The sequence below is a fragment of the Hypanus sabinus genome, unplaced genomic scaffold (assembly GCF_030144855.1).
Source record: "Hypanus sabinus isolate sHypSab1 unplaced genomic scaffold, sHypSab1.hap1 scaffold_62, whole genome shotgun sequence".
Taxonomy (NCBI): Eukaryota; Metazoa; Chordata; class Chondrichthyes; order Myliobatiformes; family Dasyatidae; genus Hypanus; species Hypanus sabinus.
In genome coordinates this window covers 1,534,983-1,552,901 of record NW_026781476.1, presented here as the reverse complement: position 1 = coordinate 1,552,901, position 17,919 = coordinate 1,534,983, and the positions used below count along the sequence as shown (strand labels likewise).

Sequence of the window (17,919 nt, the reverse complement as noted above, 5' to 3'; positions counted from 1 at the left end):
GATGGCACCGGACGTGACACTCTCCATGGTGTTCCAGTAGGCGCTGCTGTGGCTTCTTGACTAGTGGGTCCAGGTTAGATCGTTTCTTATGTACACGCCAAAGAACTTGGTATCTACTTGTAATATAGTAATTTAAGCAAGATATGTGTATATATGTGTGTAAATATAACTCCCAAACAATTGAGATCGGCGGGGGTGGGGTGCGGGGGGGGGAAGAATCAAAGCTTAGAGTCCTGAGATGGTAAAGTATGAAAGTTTAGTTCATTCACGGAATAAGGGATGGGAGAGATATTTTTAATCCAGGGTAAATGTAGAGAGAAGGCAATTACGCCGAATTCCACAGGTTCCACGTGGTAAAACGAGATAACAGTCGTAGATTTTATCCGTCATCGTTCCAAATCCATAAGAATTATCAACGAAAGTGACTTGTCACAGGAATATCGTCTTCAAGTGAATCGCCACACCACATACCCAGGCAAGGGTTAACACGTAAGTGGTCTCCACAGGATTCCCCAAACAAAATCCACTCCTGTGGATTATTCGAGGTGACAGGCACACATTTGCTGTGCACTGGATCGATAAGACAGCCACCTTTGTGGGCACTGGAGAGTTCCAAACAGTGACCCTTGGCCATTGGCTTCCTTGTCTCAGTCCTTTCGTTCACTTTCTTTGTCTCCTTCTGACTGTGAGTGTCTGTGTCCTCGTTTAAAACCAAACAAACTGGGAGTAATGTAAACAGGCTGCAAGTCAGACAGTCCCGCCTCCTTGAGCTCTCTCTCTGTAAAAATCAAAGATGAGCTGAGAAAGTCAGCGGCTGACGTCATTGTTAGTCCCCAACTCACTCAGGCATTCTCTTAAAGTGACAGTCCACAGCAAACGAAACCGAGGGATTCATAACACTTTCCCAAAAGAACTTTGATGTAAAAGTGCAAAATTTTAACTGCAAACTACAGTATGTAAAACAATGCATGTATGGTTATCATGTAACACATTGCAGAAGCGTATACAAATACCAGATTCTACTTCACTATTAAAACTGTAAGCTTAGCATCTGGAAAAAACTATCAGCAATGATATTGTCCGTGTTTTTATATGCGTTATCACAATATCATATTCTTGCAAAATCAGACTCCAGTTTAACAATCTTCTGGTTTTGTAATTTACCTTACTCAGAAACACTAACGGATTATGATCAGTATAAACTATAAGTGGTATCTGCGCAGGGCAAACACAGACATCGAAATGCTGCAAAGCCAAGATGAGTGACAACAACTCTTTCTCTATGGTGGAATAATTTCTTTGTTGCTCATTGAATTTTCTCGAAAAGTAAGCTACAGGGTGTTCAATATCATCATCATCTTTCTGTAATAACACTGCCCCGGCAGCTTCATCACTGGCATCCACAGCTATAGAAAACGGCTTTGTAAAGTCAGGTGCCCTGAGCACAGATTGATGACATAAAAATGGCTTTCAATCGATCAAACGCCTACTGACAAGGCTCGGTCCGAACAAACTTTTCACCCTTCTTCAGGAGATTAGTCAGAGGAAGGGCGATATCAGCAAAGTTCTTGCAGAACGTACGATAATATCCAACTATTCCCAGAAACCTTCGAAGAGCCTTCTTACCAGTCGGAATAGGAACTTGAGAAATTGCCTGGACTTTTGCCTGAACAGGGGCCCACTTGCCTTGACCTCCAACAACACCAAGATAGGTCACAGTGTTATGGCCAAATTCACTCTTTGCCAAGTTAACTGTAAGGCTGGCCTGGGAAAGCCTGTCAAACAGCTTCTCCACTGGAGTGATATGCTCTTCCCAAGTGTCACTCCCTGTGACTAGGCATCAATATAGGCATCTGTGTGGTCTAACCCTCGAATTACAGAATCAAACATACCCTGGAATGATCCTGTACTATTTTCCATTCCAAACAGCAAAACATTGTATTAATACGACCCAAAAGGTGTCACAAATGCAGAAATTTCTCTCCCTCTGTCCATCAATGGAACACACCAATAACCTGTCAACAGATCAATCTTTGTAAGAAATTCAGCCTTTCCAACCTTATCAATGTAATCATCCACCCTAGGGATAGGATAGGCATCTGTTTTTGTTACTGCATTTACCTTCCTATAATCAGTGCTAAATCTAACACTACATCAGGTTTGGGCACAATATCGCAAGGTGAGCTCCAATCTGATGCTGAAGGATTGATAATACCATTTTCCAGCATATAGTCAATTCCTTGCTCCAGCAATTTACACTTTTCTATGTTCATGCGATATGGGTGTTGTTTAATCGGTTTGGCTTGACCAATATCTACATCATGTACTGCGAAGGTGGTTTGCTTGGGAACATCGGGAAATCAATCTTTAAACTTCAGAATTAATTTCTTCAGCTGTTGTTGCTTTGGCTGCAGATGAGCCAACTTGTTATCAATGTTTTCTGGAACAACCGAGTTCATTAGCCTAACTGGGACCATGTTTGGCTTGTGAAAAGTCTCAGACGAGTCAATCGTTCCATTCTCAGGGTTGCCAGATTCATATGTTTTGACAACAGCACTCACAGATGGTGCCTGCTTATCAAAACAAGGCTTTATCATATTTACGTGTACCAGCTGTGTTAGCTTACGTCAGTCGTGTGTTGTAATAACATAATTCACATCATTAAATTGAGAGACTATTTCATACAGTCTATTGAATTTCACCTGAAGTGGATTCGTCAACATAAGGCAAGCACCTTATCCCCCACCCGGTATTTTCTTTCACAACCCTGCTTATCAAACCAACACTTCATTTTGTTTTGAGAAACCTTTAAGTTTTGTCTCGCTAGACTACAGGATTGTTGTAGTTTATTTTTGAACTTCAAAACACAGTCACAAGTTAACATGTACATCCCCAGCAATCCACCGCTCCTTTAACAAGGTCAAAGGTCACCTCACTCTGCGACCAAATACGAGTTCAAATGGAGTAAAGCCCAATGATTCCCGAACCGACTCTCTTCCTGCGAACGAACACAAATGTATTCCTTCATCCTAGTCGTTTCCATTTTCAACACAGTATGTCTTAATCATTGTTTTGAGGGTAGAGTGAAATCTTTCTAAAGCCTCTTGTGATTCCGGATGGTATGTAGATGATGTAATTTGTTTTGCTCCCAGTACATAAACTACCTGCTGGAATAACCCAGATGTAAAATTACTTCGTTGATCAGACTGGATTTCTTGAGGCAAATCAAATAAAGTAAAAAAAAAACTCGGTAAGAGCCTTCGCCACAGTTTTAGCTTTAATATTTCTGAGAGGTATTGCCTCTGGGAATCTGGATGCAGTACACATAATACTTTGTAGTTACTGATGGCCAGCTTTAGTCATTGGCAATGGGCCAACACAATCCACTATAACATTGGAAAAGGGTTCACCGAATGCAGGTATAGGCCGCAGTGGGGCCACTGGGATGACCTGATTAGGTTTACCAACAACTTGACAAGTGTGACAAATCCCAGCATTAATTTCTGGTTTACCCTGGTTATCCCTGCTACTCTGTTGGAAACTCTTATTCGGGGTAAAATTAACCTTATGAGTTAAAGCAAACTGATCTGCTAATCTAGCAGACTCCTGCATAGTGGCAGCATCATTTCCATCTAAATACGTCTTTATGTCATTAGGGATGCATTTTTTGAATTCTTCAATTAAAACCAACTCTTTCAAGCTGTTAAAATCATCATTTACATTTTTATATGTGCAACAGTTTGCAATACACACAAATTTCTCATAAGCAAATTCCATATAAGTCTGGTTCACAGATTTCCTCAAATTTCTAAACTTTTGCCTGTCTGCTTCTGCGATCAACTCGTAAGCTTTGAGCACAGCCTGCTTCATGAGGTCATAATGTGTGGTGTGTGGCCAGCTGGTTAAGTTGTTGAACTCGCGATCTGAAGGTCATGAGTTCGAGCCTCAGCCGAGGCAGCGTGTGTGTCCTTGAACAAAGCACTGAACCACACACTGCTCCGGCACGTTTATAGCCCAGTGGCGATGATTGGGGGGTGGGGGGGGGGGGGCGCATAAATAAATAAATAATCAGCTGCTGCAGCAACTGTCAAAGCTGTATAGACTTGTTAACCCTTCCCCTTAATTACACTTTGTAAGAGAATTTTCTGTCTGCTTTTCTGCCTCTCTAGCCTGAATCTGCCTCTGCCTTTCCGCAGACACCATCTTGAATTTTTCTAACTTCTACTGGAGCTCAAGCTCACGAGGTTTACTTTCAGGAAACACCTCCAACTCCTTCACTTTAAACACTCCCTCAGACACATAATGTTCAGCTATTATCCTCTGCATCAGTGCCCCCCTCAAAGTCAATTTCACCTTTGCAAGTTTTAACGTTTTAGCAATACTCAACAACTCAATCCTTCTAGTGTCTTCTAATGCCTGAGAGATTGACCCTTCCAGATATCTATGAAAATCCATTGCTGCTGATTTTCCAGACACAAATAAATCAAAAGGGATTTCCAAATGATATCAATAATAAATCAATCCTTAAATTTGTTCATTTCCCAGACGTAGCCCCATTTTGTTACAAACCGTAACACTTATAAATGAACCTCCAGCAACAGATTACTCCCAGTGGCCACATATTTTAATTCCACATCCCATTCCCATTCTGATATGTCAATCCATGGCCTCCTCTGTCAAAACGAATCCATACTCAGGTTGGACGAACAGCTAGGTAGCCTCCAACCTGATGGCATGAACATTGACTTCTCTAACTTCTGTTATTGCCCCTCCTCCCCTTCTTACCCCATACCTGACATATTTAGTTGTCTGCCTGTTCTCCATCTCCCTCTGGGGCTTCCCCCCCCCCAACACTTTTCTTTCTCCCGAGGCGTCCCGTCCCATGATCCTTTCCCTTCTCCAGCTCTGTATCCCATTCGCCAATCACCTTTCCAGCTCTTAGCTTCATCCCACTCTCTCAGGTCTTCTCTTATCATTTCGCATTTCACCCTCCCCCAACTACTTTCAAATCTCTTACTATCTTTCCTTTCAGTTAGTCCTAATGAAGGGTCTTGGCCCGAAACGTCGACAGTGCTTCTCCTTATAGATGCTGCCTGGTCTGCAGTTTCCCATCAGCATTTTGTGTGTGTTGTTTGAATTTCCAGCATCTGCATATTTCCTCGTGAGTGTTATGTGTATATATGTGTGTAAATATAACTCCCAAACTATTGAGCTCAGGGCTTGGAGTCTTGAGATGGTAAAGTATTTAAGTTCAGTTCAACCATAGAATACGTGATGAGAGAGAGATATTTGTATTTCCAGGGTAAATGTTGAGAGAAGGCAATTCTTTCGGATTCATGGTGGGAAAATGAGAGAACAGTTGCTGTAGATTTTATCCATCATCTTTACAAATGTACATACGAATTATCACCTAAAGTGACCTGTCATAAGGGGTATCATCTTCAAATGAATGACCACACCACAGCCAGGCAAGGGTTAACACATAAGTGGTCTCCACAGGATATCCCAAATCAGATCCACTCCTATGCACCAAATGAGGGACAACGACACATTCGATGTATGGTGAACTGATAATTAACCCACCCTTATGAGCATAGGAAACTTACAAACAGTGACCCTTGGCCACTGGTTTACTGGTTTTGATCCTTCCATTTTTCCTCCTTCATCTCCTTCTGACTCTGAGTGTCTGTGTCCTCGGTTAAAACTAAACAAGCTGCGAGTGATGTAAACAAGCTGCAAGTCAGACTGATTCGCATTCTTAATCTCTCTCTCCCTCTTGAAATGAGTCCACAGCAAACAAAACCCAGGGATTCATTACAATGGCCACTCCCCATTGTCAACTGACAGGTGTGTCAGTAGGTGCAATGACTGAGTGAATCCCTTCCCACATTCTCAGCAGGTGAATGGCCTCTCTCTAGTGTGAACTCGCTGATGTCTCTGTAGGGTGAATGACTGAGTGAATCCCTTCCCACAGACTGAGCAGGTGAACGGCTTCTCCCCAGTGTGAACTCGCTGATGACTCTGTAGGTGAGATGACTGAGTGAATCCCTTCCCACATTCTGAGCAGGTGAATGGCCTCTCCCCAGTATGAACTCGCTGGTGTCTCTGTAGGTTGTAAGAGTGAGTGAATCTCTTCCCACATTCTGAGCAGGTGAACGGCTTCTCCACAGTGTGATCTCGCTGGTGACTCTGTAGGGTGTATGACTGAGTGAATCCCCTCCGACAGACTGAGCAGGTGAACGGCTTCTCCCCAGTGTGAACTCGTTGGTGACTCTGTAGGGTGGATGACTGAGTGAATCTCTTCTGACAGACTGAGCAGGTGAACGGCTTCTCCCCAGTGTGTACTGGATGGTGTTTCTGCAGGTCAGATGACTGAGTGAATCCTTTCCCACATTCTGAGCAGGTGAATGGTTTCTCCCCAGTGTGAATTCGCTGGTGTCTCTGTAGGGTGGAAGAGTCAGTGAATCTCTTCCCACATTCTGAACAGGCGAACGGCTTCTCCCCAGTGTGAATTCGCTGGTGTCTCTGTAGGGTGGAAGAGTCAGTGAATCTCTTCCCACATTCTGAACAGGTGAACGGCTTCTCCCCAGTGTGAATTCGCTGGTGTCTCTGTAGGTGGGATAACAGAGTGAATCTCTTCCCACATTCTGAACAGGTGAACGGCTTCTCCCCAGTGTGAACTCGCTGGTGACTCTGTAGGTTTGATAACTGAGTGAATCTCTTCCCACAGACTGAGCAGGTGAACGGCTTCACCCCAGTGTGAACTCGCTGATGACTCTGTAGGGTGGAAGAGTCAGTGTATCTCTTCCCACATTCTGAGCAGGTGAATGACTTCTCCCCAGTGTGAACTCGCTGATGTCTCTGTAGGGTGGATGAATGAGTGAATCTCTTCCCACAGACTGAGCATGTGAACGGCTTCTCCCCAGTGTGAACTCGCTGGTGTCTCTGTAGGGTGGATGAATGAGTGAATCTCTTCCCACAGACTGAGCATGTGAACGGCTTCTCCCCAGTGTGAACTCGCTGGTGTCTCTGTAGGGTGGATAAATGAGTGAATCTCTTCCCACAGACTGAGCATGTGAACGGCTTCTCCCCAGTGTGAACTCGCTGGTGTCTCTGTAGGAGGGAAAACTGAGTGAATCTCTTCCCACAGACTGAGCAGATGAACGGTTTCTCCCCAGTGTGAACTCGCTGGTGACTATGTAGGTGGGATAACTGAGTGAATGTCTTCCCACAGACTAAGCAGGTCAATGGCTTCTCCTCTGTGTGAACTCGCTGGTGTCTCTGTAGGGTGGATGAGTGAGTGAATCTCTTCCCACAGTCTGAGCAGTTGAACGGCTTCTCCCCAGTGTGTGCTGGATGGTGTTTCTGCAGTTCGGATGACTGACTGAATCCTTTCCCACAGACTGAGCAGGTGAATGGCTTCTCCCCAGTGTGAACTCGCTGATGTCTCTGTAGGGTGGAAGAGTCAGTGAATCTCTTCCCACATTCTGAGCAGGTGAATGGCTTCTCCCCAGTGTGAACTCGCTGGTGACTTTGTAGTTGGGATAAATGTGTGAATCTCTTTCCACAGACTGAGCAGGTGAACGGCTTCTCCCCAGTGTGAATTTGCTGATGTACCAGTAGGCGGGATGACAGTGTGAATCCCTTTCCACAGTCTGAGCAGGTGAACAGCTTCTCCCCAGTGTGAACTCGCTGATGTACCAGCAGAGTGGATGACAGAGTGAATCCTTTCCCACAGACTGAGCACGTGAATGGCTTCTCCCCAGTGTGAACTCGCTGGTGACTCTGTAGGTTGGATAACTGAGTAAATCTCTTCTCACAGACTGAGCAGGTAAACGGCCGCTCCCTGGTGTGAACTTGCTGGTGAGCCATTAAGACAGATGACTGAGTGAATCCTTTCCCAGAAATTCAGCAGATGACCAGCCTCTGCCCGGTGTGCTGTGAACTGATTGTTGTGTTCGCAGGTGGGATGTCCGACAGAATCCCTTCTGACACACAGAACGTGAATGGCCTTGCCCAGTGTGAACTTCCTGATGAACCTTCAATTGTGATAACCGAATGAATCCATTCCCACTGAGTAGGTGAACGGCCTTTCTCCTGTACAAAATGATGTTCTTGCCAGTTGGTCAAATGATCGAGTGAATCCCTCCCCACAGTTTGAGCAGGAAGGATGGTCAATTGAATCCCTTGCTCCTTAAATATCTAGACAGAGACAACCAAACTGGTGTGCTGTGTTTGAGCTTCCTGGAAACCAATTTCTTCTCGTTTTTAACCTGTAAAAAGATTTACAAAATCCATCAATGGGTGTCGGACAACATTACAGATGAGATAACTTGAGTTGCCAAGCTTTGATCCGGTACCACACTGTTACAATGAGGTTCAACCCAAGTTGGACAGAGAAATCATCTTTTGACTGGGCAGAATGCTGGTATCTGGAATGACTATCAAACTCTCTGATGCTCTTCCTGTCTGTATAAGAAGGGGGCATTTCTGCCATCTCCAATTTGTTACCGGCTCAGTTTGACTCTCTCCATTGGTATTATTCCCTGTTTCTGCTGAGCAGCATGGGTGCCTGGCCCCACAGTAACTGAAACAGTCTCACACAAATAGGTTTTCTTGATGTGCAACTGGGATCTTCTTTTATGTATTATTAACTTAAAGTGCCACAGTTTTAACGCCACATAAAAATTCCTGCTGAAGTGACTGGTTAGTCCACACAGCTGTTAAAAGTACTTAGAGTGATTTTTTGTATTATTTCAGGTTGCTGTCACAGTCATAGAAAATTTTAACACAGAAACAGGCCCTTTGGGCCATCTAGTTTGTGCTGAACTATTTAAACAGCCCACTCCCACACCTCTGCCATCCAGGTACCAAACAAACCTCTTAAATGTTGAAATCGAGCTCGCATGCACCACTTGTGCTGGCTGCTCATTCCACAGCCGGATGACCATCTGTGTGAAGAAGTTTCCCCTCATGTTCCCCTTAACATTTCACGGTTCACCCTGAACCCATGGCCTCTGGTTGTTGTCCCACCCAATCTTCGTGGAAAAGGCCAGCTTGCATTAACACTATCTGTGCCCCTCTATCACAATCAAATCTCACCTCAATCTTCTGCATTCCAAGGTATAAAGTCCTGATTTGTTCAATCTTTCCTTATAACTCAAGTTCTCCAGACATGGCAACATCCTTGTGAATTTTCTCTGAAATATCTGAACTTCGTTTACATCTTTCCTGTAGGTAGATGACCAAAACTGCACACAATACTTCAAATTAGGCCTCACCAAGGTCTTCTAGAAGTCAACATAACATCCATCTATTGTTATCAGTACTTTGGTTCATGAAGGGCAATGGGCTGAAATCATTCTTTCCATCCCTATCTACCTGTGATACCACTTTCAGTGAATTAAGGACTTGTATTCCCAGGTCCCTTTCATCCACAACACTCCTCTGTGCCCGACCAGTCACTGTGAAAGACCTCCCTTGGTAGGTCAGACCAAAGTGCAAAAACTCACACTGGTCTGCATTAATTTCCATTTTCCATTTCTCAAACCATTTTGCCACCTGGCCCAGATCACACTGCAAGCCATGATAGTCTTCTCGCAGTCCGCTAAACCCCCAGTTTTGTTGTCATACACAAATTTGCTGATCCAGTTAACCACACTATCATCCAGATTACTGATATAGATGACAAACAACAACAGATCCAGCACTGATCCCTGTGGCAACCACTAGTCACAGGCCTCCAGTCAGAGAGGCAACCATCTGCTACCACACTCTGACTTCTCCCAAAGACAGTGTCTCATCCAATTTACTGTCTCGTCTTGAATGCTGAGTGACTGAACCTTCTTGACCAACCTCCCATATGAGACTTTGTCAAGTGCCTTGCTAACGTCCATGTAGACAACATCCACTGCCTTGCCTTCATCCACTTCCCTGATAACTTCCTCAAGAGACTCTATAAGATTGGCTAGAGCCATGCTGTCTATCCTTTATCAGTCCACACCTATCCAAATACTTACAGTATATACCTGGTTCCTGCACCCAAATTGCAATAACTTTCCCAGTTCTGATGTCAAGCCCACCAACGTATCATTTCCTAGTTCATTTTTACAGCCTTTCTTGAACAGCAGAACAACATTGTCTGTCCTCCAATCCTCCAGTACCTCACCTGTCACTAAGGATGATTTAAATATCTGTGCTAAGGCCCCAATAATTTCTGCACTTGTCTTCCGTAGGGTCCAAGTGAACAACTTGTCAGGCCCTGGGGATTGATCCACACTAATTTGCCTCAAACCCCTCCACCTCTGTAATCTGTACAGGGTCCATGAAGTTGATGCAGCTTTGCCTCACTTCTATAGACTCTGTGTTCATCTCTTGAGTAAATACGGATGCAAACAAAAATCTCCCCAAGTCTATGTTATCACTTTATATGGATTACCATTCTGATCTTCCAGAGAATTATTTTTTTTTCCCTTGCAATCTTTTTGCTCTTAACATATCTGCAGAATCCCTGAGGATTCTCCTTCACCTTGTCTGCTGGGGCAACCTCATGCCTTCTTTTATTTCTTTCATGAGTGTTCACTTGAATTTCCTGTATTTCATAACTACCCCATTTGTTCCTATCTGCCTGTACCTGGTATGCACCTCGTTTTTATTGATCTGGGAGAGGAAAGCCAAAGAGGTGATAGATCTGCATGGTGGGAGGTGGGGGTAAGGAGGGTTAAACTAAAGTTGCAGGGGGAATGGGAGTCTGAATAACAGAACAGATTGTGGAGAGGTTGTGGAAACAGATGTTGTTCAGGCCTCAGACACAGTCAGGAATGAAAAAGTTGAGCATGGTGCAGTGAATATGCTGAGACCTGTATATTTCAATACAAGGAGCAGCGTAGGAAAGGTGGATGTGTTCAGGACATGGATCAACACCTGGAATCTACACTAGGACCTGGCAACTGTGGACTGGGACAGGCTGCTTTATGGCAAAGGTGTGCTTGGTAAATGGGAGGCCTTCAAAGTGAAATTTTGAAAGTAGTAAGTGGGTATGTCAGAATAAAAGGTAAAGATAGAAACTGTAGGTAAACTTGGATTGCACGAGATATTGAGACTCTGGTAAAGCACAAAATGGAATTGCATAACAGGGATAGGCAGTCAGTTTCTTATGGAGTATAAGAAATGCAAGAGAACACATAAGAAATCAATCAGGATGGCTAAAAGATGGCATGAGCTTGCTGTCACAGAAAAGGTGAAGGATAATCCTCAGGGATTCGAGTGATAGATTAAGAGCAAAAGGATTGCAAGGCACAAAGTTGGTCCTCTGGAAGACCGGAATGGCAATCCACGTGTGGAACCAAAGCAGATGGGGGAGATCTTAAATATTTTTCAAACTCTATTTACTCAGGAGATGGACAAAGGGTCTGTGGGAGTGCGGAAAAGTGGCATTAACCATTTCAACCCTGGGACAAAAAACACTTCTCTGGCCACTCACACGCTCAATACCCCTCATCATTTTATACACCAAAAAATGTCTCCAAATATAAACAAGGAAATTATACATTGCACAATCTACTTTCCATGATTCAGTACATTTACATGGCCAGGTGTGTAAAAAGGACCCAACGAATATCAGGGACAAACAGGCCCAATTCACCACAACCACAAACTGTTCCTGCTGCTACCATCCAGGAAACGGTACCACAGCAAAAGGACCAACAGGCCCCGGGACATCATCTTCCACCAGGCCATCAGACTGATTAATTCATGCTGATACAATTGCATTTCGATGTTATATTGACTGTCCTATGTACAAACTATCTATTATAAATTACTATAAATTACACATTGCCCATTTAGATGATGTAAGGTAAATATTTCTACTCCTCATGTTTATGAAATAGGAATTTAATAAAGTCAATTCAATTCACCCTCTCCACTATCTGATCTGTCATTCTGGCTCCCATTCCCCCTACAACTTATTTTAACCACATCACACCCTCCCCTGCTCACTACAACTAGCAAGTCTTACCACTAGGATATTCGTCCCCTCTTGTTCTGTTCCTCTGACTAACGAATCCCCTATCAGTCTTTTGACTTTCCTCTGCCAGGTAATTCCCCCCACAGCTTCTGAAGTGGTCCACTTGTTGTTGTGTGAAATGGCCACAAGAGTACTCTGCGATGCCTATTTAACCTCATTCCCCTTCCTGACTCTCACCCAGTTTCCTGTGTCCTGCACCTTGGGTGTAACTCACCTCTCTTCATGTCATATCTATCACCCCCTCCAACTGCTGGATGATATGGAATTCACCCATTTCAAGCAGCTCATTGAAGTGCAGGGTTACAAGCTGCAGCTGGATGCACATCTTGTAGGGGAGGGCATTAGGGACACTGCAGGTCTCCCCTCCTTCCCTCGAATACCCCTCTAATTTGTAATAACCAGTGTGCAGATAAATCTTGGACTGTGTATTTTTTACCCAGTGACAAGATGTGCACAGTGAATTTTATATAGAGAGGTATTCATTTTCACAGCTAGCAAATCACTGTCAATAGGAACTTTGATCTTCTCTGGGTTTGATCGAGTTCATCTGCACTCTCACACAACCTATGTAGCAGGCCTGTAAGAGGAAATGCAGGAGTTTCTCACCAAAGCTTTTGCACATTGTCCATATGTGGTTTGCTTGCTGAATTACGCTTTAAGAAGTCAGATTTCCAAATATCACTCCACTTCTTCCCACTTGCAAATTCTCCAGCAACTTTTGCATCACCAAAATGCAAACAGGCATCACTAGTTTCTGTGTTCTACATAAATATTCCCCCTGAACCCTCCCCCAATGACTGACGGTGGTGAACTCAGTGAATGAAATCCCAATGAATATGAAGGGATGGGCAGTAGTCTGTCTCACTGGAGTCTGGCACATTTGTGAAGTGAAAGCTACTTGTTGCCCAGGGCAAAGGTGTTTGATATCATAATGTACCCAGAGAGAATGGGACAAAACATGTTCTCACCGGTAGAAAAGTCCAGAGCAAGAGGAGGTAGAGGAAGCAACACACACAAAATACTGGAGAAGCTCAGCAGGCCAGGCAGCATCTACGGAAAAGAGTACTAATGCTGAGTTCCACCGGCATTTTGTGTGTGTTGCTTGGAATTCCAGCATCTGCAGATTTTCTCTTGTTAGTGATTGGAGGTAGAACAAAGGTGATTTTCTCAACTGCTGATGTAAAAGATTGTGTTCCCTTTCTCCGAGTTCCTAATCCTTGCATTTAGATAGCTGGAGCTCAGCTCTGTCTGAGAGATCCATCGGTTCCCATTCCCTCATCAGCCAGAAGCTCCCCGGGGCCCGTGTACGGATCGTGGGGCTGAGAGAGAGGGAAGAGGACAGGACTGTCCCGGGATTGCTGCCCACGGTGTCCGAAATTCAGAGGAATTATCCTGAAGTCGGTATTTAAGATAAAAACACGGTTAATCGCTCGTACCTGCAACCGACATTTTCAAATCCTTCTGTGCACTGCGCGCCTGCGTGAAACTCAGGGACGGCCTCAGCCTGACGCCTGCGCATTTCATCGGCGCTTCAGCGCCGGTGAAATTCTGAACGAATTGCCCTATGGGTAATCACGGTGCCATTAAACATTTCTGCAAGCACCAGTTCAATGTCCATCCCTCATTTTTTTTTTATCTTGGGTATAGAAAAAATCTGCAGCTGTTTTAACGCAGAAAGCGGCTCCCATAAGCAATATACTCAATATGAACGTGTATCTAAAGCCAAAGTAAAATGCAGATATAAAACATAGGAGATTCTGCAGTTGCTGGAAATACTGAGAAAACATTTTCTATGTATTCCTCTCCAAAATTTCTGCCTTATCTGTTGATTTCCACCTGTGTTTTGCAGAAATTAACCACCTTTTTTTTCAATCAACCAGTTTCCAAATGCTTCTAATCTTTCACTTTTAACCACATCGTTCTGGTCTTATTCGTCCTCCTCCTTTGGACACCATCTCTCTCTGGAGCCCCTGACTCAGGCTGGCAAATCTTCGGTTTCTGACTCTGCATATCGAAGATTCACTCGCTAGTCTGCTGTCAGACTTTAGAGGTGAATTGTGTTACGAGAACGCATGTTCGTTTACTGTGAGTGTCGCTTTAAGTGCCTGAGTGAGGCGGGGCTGTGACGTCAGACACAAGCTGCGGCAGCCTGAGGGAGCGGGAGCGGGAGAGGGAGACAAGTTGTTGGAAATTCAGCGTGTGACTGCTATAGGCTGCAACTCTTCCATGCCCAAAAGGTTGAGTTGATCTGATCATCGGCACGCAGTGCACAACGGATGTGTGACTGTCAGTTCGTATCATCCATATGTGTGGATTTGCTGGAGTATCCTGTGGTATCACTTTTGTTGGTCCTTACGTGGAATCGGGGTGTTCTGTGGTAACCACTTGAAGACGATTTTCCTGTGACTGTCACCTGGTGATATTTCTAAGTGGATTTCGGAGCTAATCGACGGATAAGATCTTCGGCGACTGTTATTTCGTTTACCCAGCGTGGAATGTGTGTGGAATTCTTCGTAATTGCCTTCTCTCTACATTCCCTTTATTAGTAACTACGCTATACAGCAATATAAATGCAGATATATCAAACAGGTTAGCAATGATTGTGTGTGTGTGTGTGTGTGTGTGTGTGTGTGTGTGTGTGTGTGTGTGTGTGTGTGTGTGTGTGTGTGTGTGTGTGTGTGTGTGTGTAAATAGGAAAGCCAAACTTCTTCACGCCTCGGGGTGAATGGATACCGTCTGACGGTGATGAGTGAAGTTCGGTTCAGTTCGTGGGATTGAGTCGAGTAGTGATGGAGAGAGAGAGGGAGAGTTTTGAGTCTTCAGGTAAGCTGACGCCGTCGATAGTCCCGTCGTCCTCCGAAATCCTTTGGATGTCACCGACTGTGACACTACAAACGGGACCGTTCTTCTGTGGTGGAGTTATTAACCCAGGCGAGGGATGGACACACGAATAACTCCCCACCGGTCACAGCCTTTTCACACTGCGAGAGCCACGGATCGATGCTCCGGATCGATCTTCCAAAGCCCAACTTTTTCTGTGGACTCAACAAAGCTCATTCAGTGTCCAAAACCATATGTCTGGAGGTCTATCAGCGGACCTCCTACTTATCTCACCGTGCTGAGCCCCAGCTGTCCATCAAACAGTTCCTCCCTTCTCTCTCTGTAAGAACACAGAAGCTGACAGTGTCCTTGTAAAAGTGTCAACAAGCTTGCAGAGAAACCATAACACCATCTCCGAGGTCTTCCCCCCCCCCGTCTCTCTCTCTCTCTCTCTCTCTCTCTCTCTCTCTCTCTCTCTCTCTCTCTCTCTCTCTCTCTCTCTCTCTCTCTCTCTCTCTCTCTCTCTCTCTCTCCCTCCCTCCCTCCCTCCCTCCCTCCCTCCCTCCCTCCCTCTCCCTCTCTCTCGCTCTCTCCAACAAGGTGTTCGGTATTGAACAACTCCCTCTCTCTTTTCAAAAACACAGTTCATAGGGGTAATTCAGGACCCCGTCACAATACTAATAAAGATAATTGTTTTAACATCGAAACCAGACTCCGTTAGTGATCTATTGCTGCTGGTATGTAACAATTGCAACAACCCAGCTGTCTGAGGCATAGTCCTTTAAAATTGGTGAAAATGGCCCAAAATATTGAAAAGAGCAGGGAAGAAGGAGTTTAACCAACTTCGTCCGGAGCCCTGAAGAACGTCACAACCACAGTGAGCTCATCGTCTTGTTCAGCCCGGAGAAAATCATGCAGGAAATTCATGCAGGTGGATAAGATGATGAGAGCCATTGGTCGTGTGGATAGCCAGAGGCTTTTTCCCGGGGCAGAAACGGCTAACACGAGGGGGAATAGGGTTAAGCTGCTTGGAAGTAGGTACAGAGGACATGTCAGAGCCAAGTTTTTTAAACAAAGAGTGGAGTGTGTGTGGAATGCACCGCCAGTGACGGTAGTAGAGGCGGATTCAATAGGGTCTGTTAAGAGACTCTTGGATAGGTACATGGAGCTTAGGAAAATAGATGGCTATGCGGTAGGGGAATTCTAAGCAATTTCTAGAGTAAGTTACATGGTCGGTACAACATTGTGGGTCAAAGCATCGGTAATATGTTGTAGATTTCTGTGATTCTATTAAACGCAAGGGAAATCTCCTATCCCACAGAGTGGTGACTAGTTGCAATCTGTCATCTCAGGGAGAGTGAGAGGGGAACGGCAGGGATAGATTTTCATATACTGAAATGGAACAGAAACATGGGCAGGGACAAGATGGGCCGAGTGGCCTCTCAAGCGAGACACGGGATTTGATACAGAACTGATTTATCTTTCACAGATCCACAATATTAAACACAAGTCTAGTTTAAGGCTAACATCAACAGAACAGACTCCTCCAATGCTCCGAGACCAGGGTTCAGTCCTGGGTGCGATGAGCAGCCGCAAGAACTGCAGAATCTGACAGTAACAGTCCCTCATGAACCTGCAGCTGCCTTCAGTCACCGTGATGGTTAAACATTTAACACGGAGCTGATTTGAACTTCCTCCCTGATGTGAAGTTGCTGGTGTTGCTGCAGCTGGGATGATTGAGTGAAACTCTTTGCTCACTCCGGACAGAAATGTGGCCTCTATTTATTGTGAACTCACCGGAGCATCACAAGGTGGGTTAACTGAATGAGTCTCTTCGCACACACGGAGCAGGTGAACGGCCGCTTCCCAGTGCGAAGCTGTTAGTGTATCTGCGATGGCCGACTGAATCCCTTCCAGAATCCCTTCCAAAATGAGAGCCAGTGAATGACGTCACAGTGCTATCAACGTCATGGCGATGTATCCAATCAGATCACGGGCATGGACACATGTTCGGGCTCTCCTTGTCGCGAGTGAGGCGCTGTCTTCTCCAGCATCTCCGCCTCCACATTCAAGAACCGGCGGCATTCAAGCGCTGGTGAACTGACAGATACAGCGGAACTATCGTGCTGTTGTGGTTGTGATTCCCATACACAAATCCTTTGTATTTTCTACACTGTTAAAAGCTTACAAAGCACGTCGGTGGGTGAAGGACAACATTTCCACTCAGATTATTTAGTTTCCATGGTGCCTTCTGAGAAAAACACTGTCACAACTCAAAACAACTTGGGGGGACAAGACTTCATCTTCTAACTGGCCACAGTTCCGGCATCAGGAACAATATCAAACTCTCTGCCTCCCTCTTTGTATCAAAATGGATCATTCCTCCCCTTCATCAGTCTGTGACTTGGCTCAGTCTGTCTGTCTCCTTCGCATTCTGAGCATGCGCCACACACCCACTGAGATCACATTTTATTTATACAGCTGTGACTAGAGACTTTCTGATTATTATGTCCCTCCCGGCATTTGACGGAGGTAAACTCAGAGTTAGCAACGGTATTGAACATCGGGAGTAGGTGATTAGGCTTTTTCGTTGGAGATCGATAAACTGCCGGTCGTGTGTGGCTGTATGAGTGGGTCGTTTTCAGACTGGAAGGAGGTAGCGTTTGGAGTACCCCAGAGATCAGCCCTGACCACAGTTGTTCACAGTTTAATGTCCTGGCGGAGGCAGCGAGATGAGAGATGTCCCAGTCTGCTGGTGAGGCAGAAAGAGTGGAGTTGGGGGAGGGGAGGCTATTCACATGCAATTTCGTAGCTTTGCAATCAGTACATAGTGCACTGTGGGGCTGCAGTGACGGGATCCAATCTGCTAATTAAATTTGCTGACGGCACTACATTGATCGGCCGAATCCCAAATAATAACGAGGCAACCGACAGAGAAGAAGTCATCACCCCGACACAGTGGTGTCAAGAAAACAACCTCTCCCTCATTGTGACAAAAACACAGGAGCTGGTTGTGGATTACAGGAGGAATGGAGACAGGGACCAAATTCAACATTTCCAAGTCTGTTATT

General features: G+C 45.0%; 1 protein-coding gene across 2 annotated transcripts; it reads right to left on the bottom strand.

Annotated features, from left to right (window-relative positions):
* Positions 1–1,876: 1,876 nt before the first annotated feature.
* LOC132389631 (gastrula zinc finger protein XlCGF26.1-like) lies at positions 1,877–13,533 on the bottom strand. Of its 2 annotated transcripts, none has more exons than XR_009510624.1 (2): positions 13,465–13,533; positions 1,877–3,167 (listed from the first exon to the last, which is right to left on the bottom strand). XR_009510624.1 is itself a non-coding variant. In XM_059962146.1 (2 exons), the coding sequence occupies exon 2, from the start codon at positions 7,870–7,872 to the stop codon at positions 5,893–5,895; it is 1,980 nt and encodes a 659-aa protein (XP_059818129.1). In that variant the 5' UTR covers positions 7,873–8,273; positions 13,465–13,527; the 3' UTR covers positions 5,666–5,892. The 2 variants fall into 2 exon arrangements, 1 of the variants encoding a protein (XP_059818129.1); XM_059962146.1 differs by lacking the exon at positions 1,877–3,167 and adding an exon at positions 5,666–8,273 and having other exon boundaries at positions 13,465–13,527.
* Positions 13,534–17,919: the final 4,386 nt, after the last annotated feature.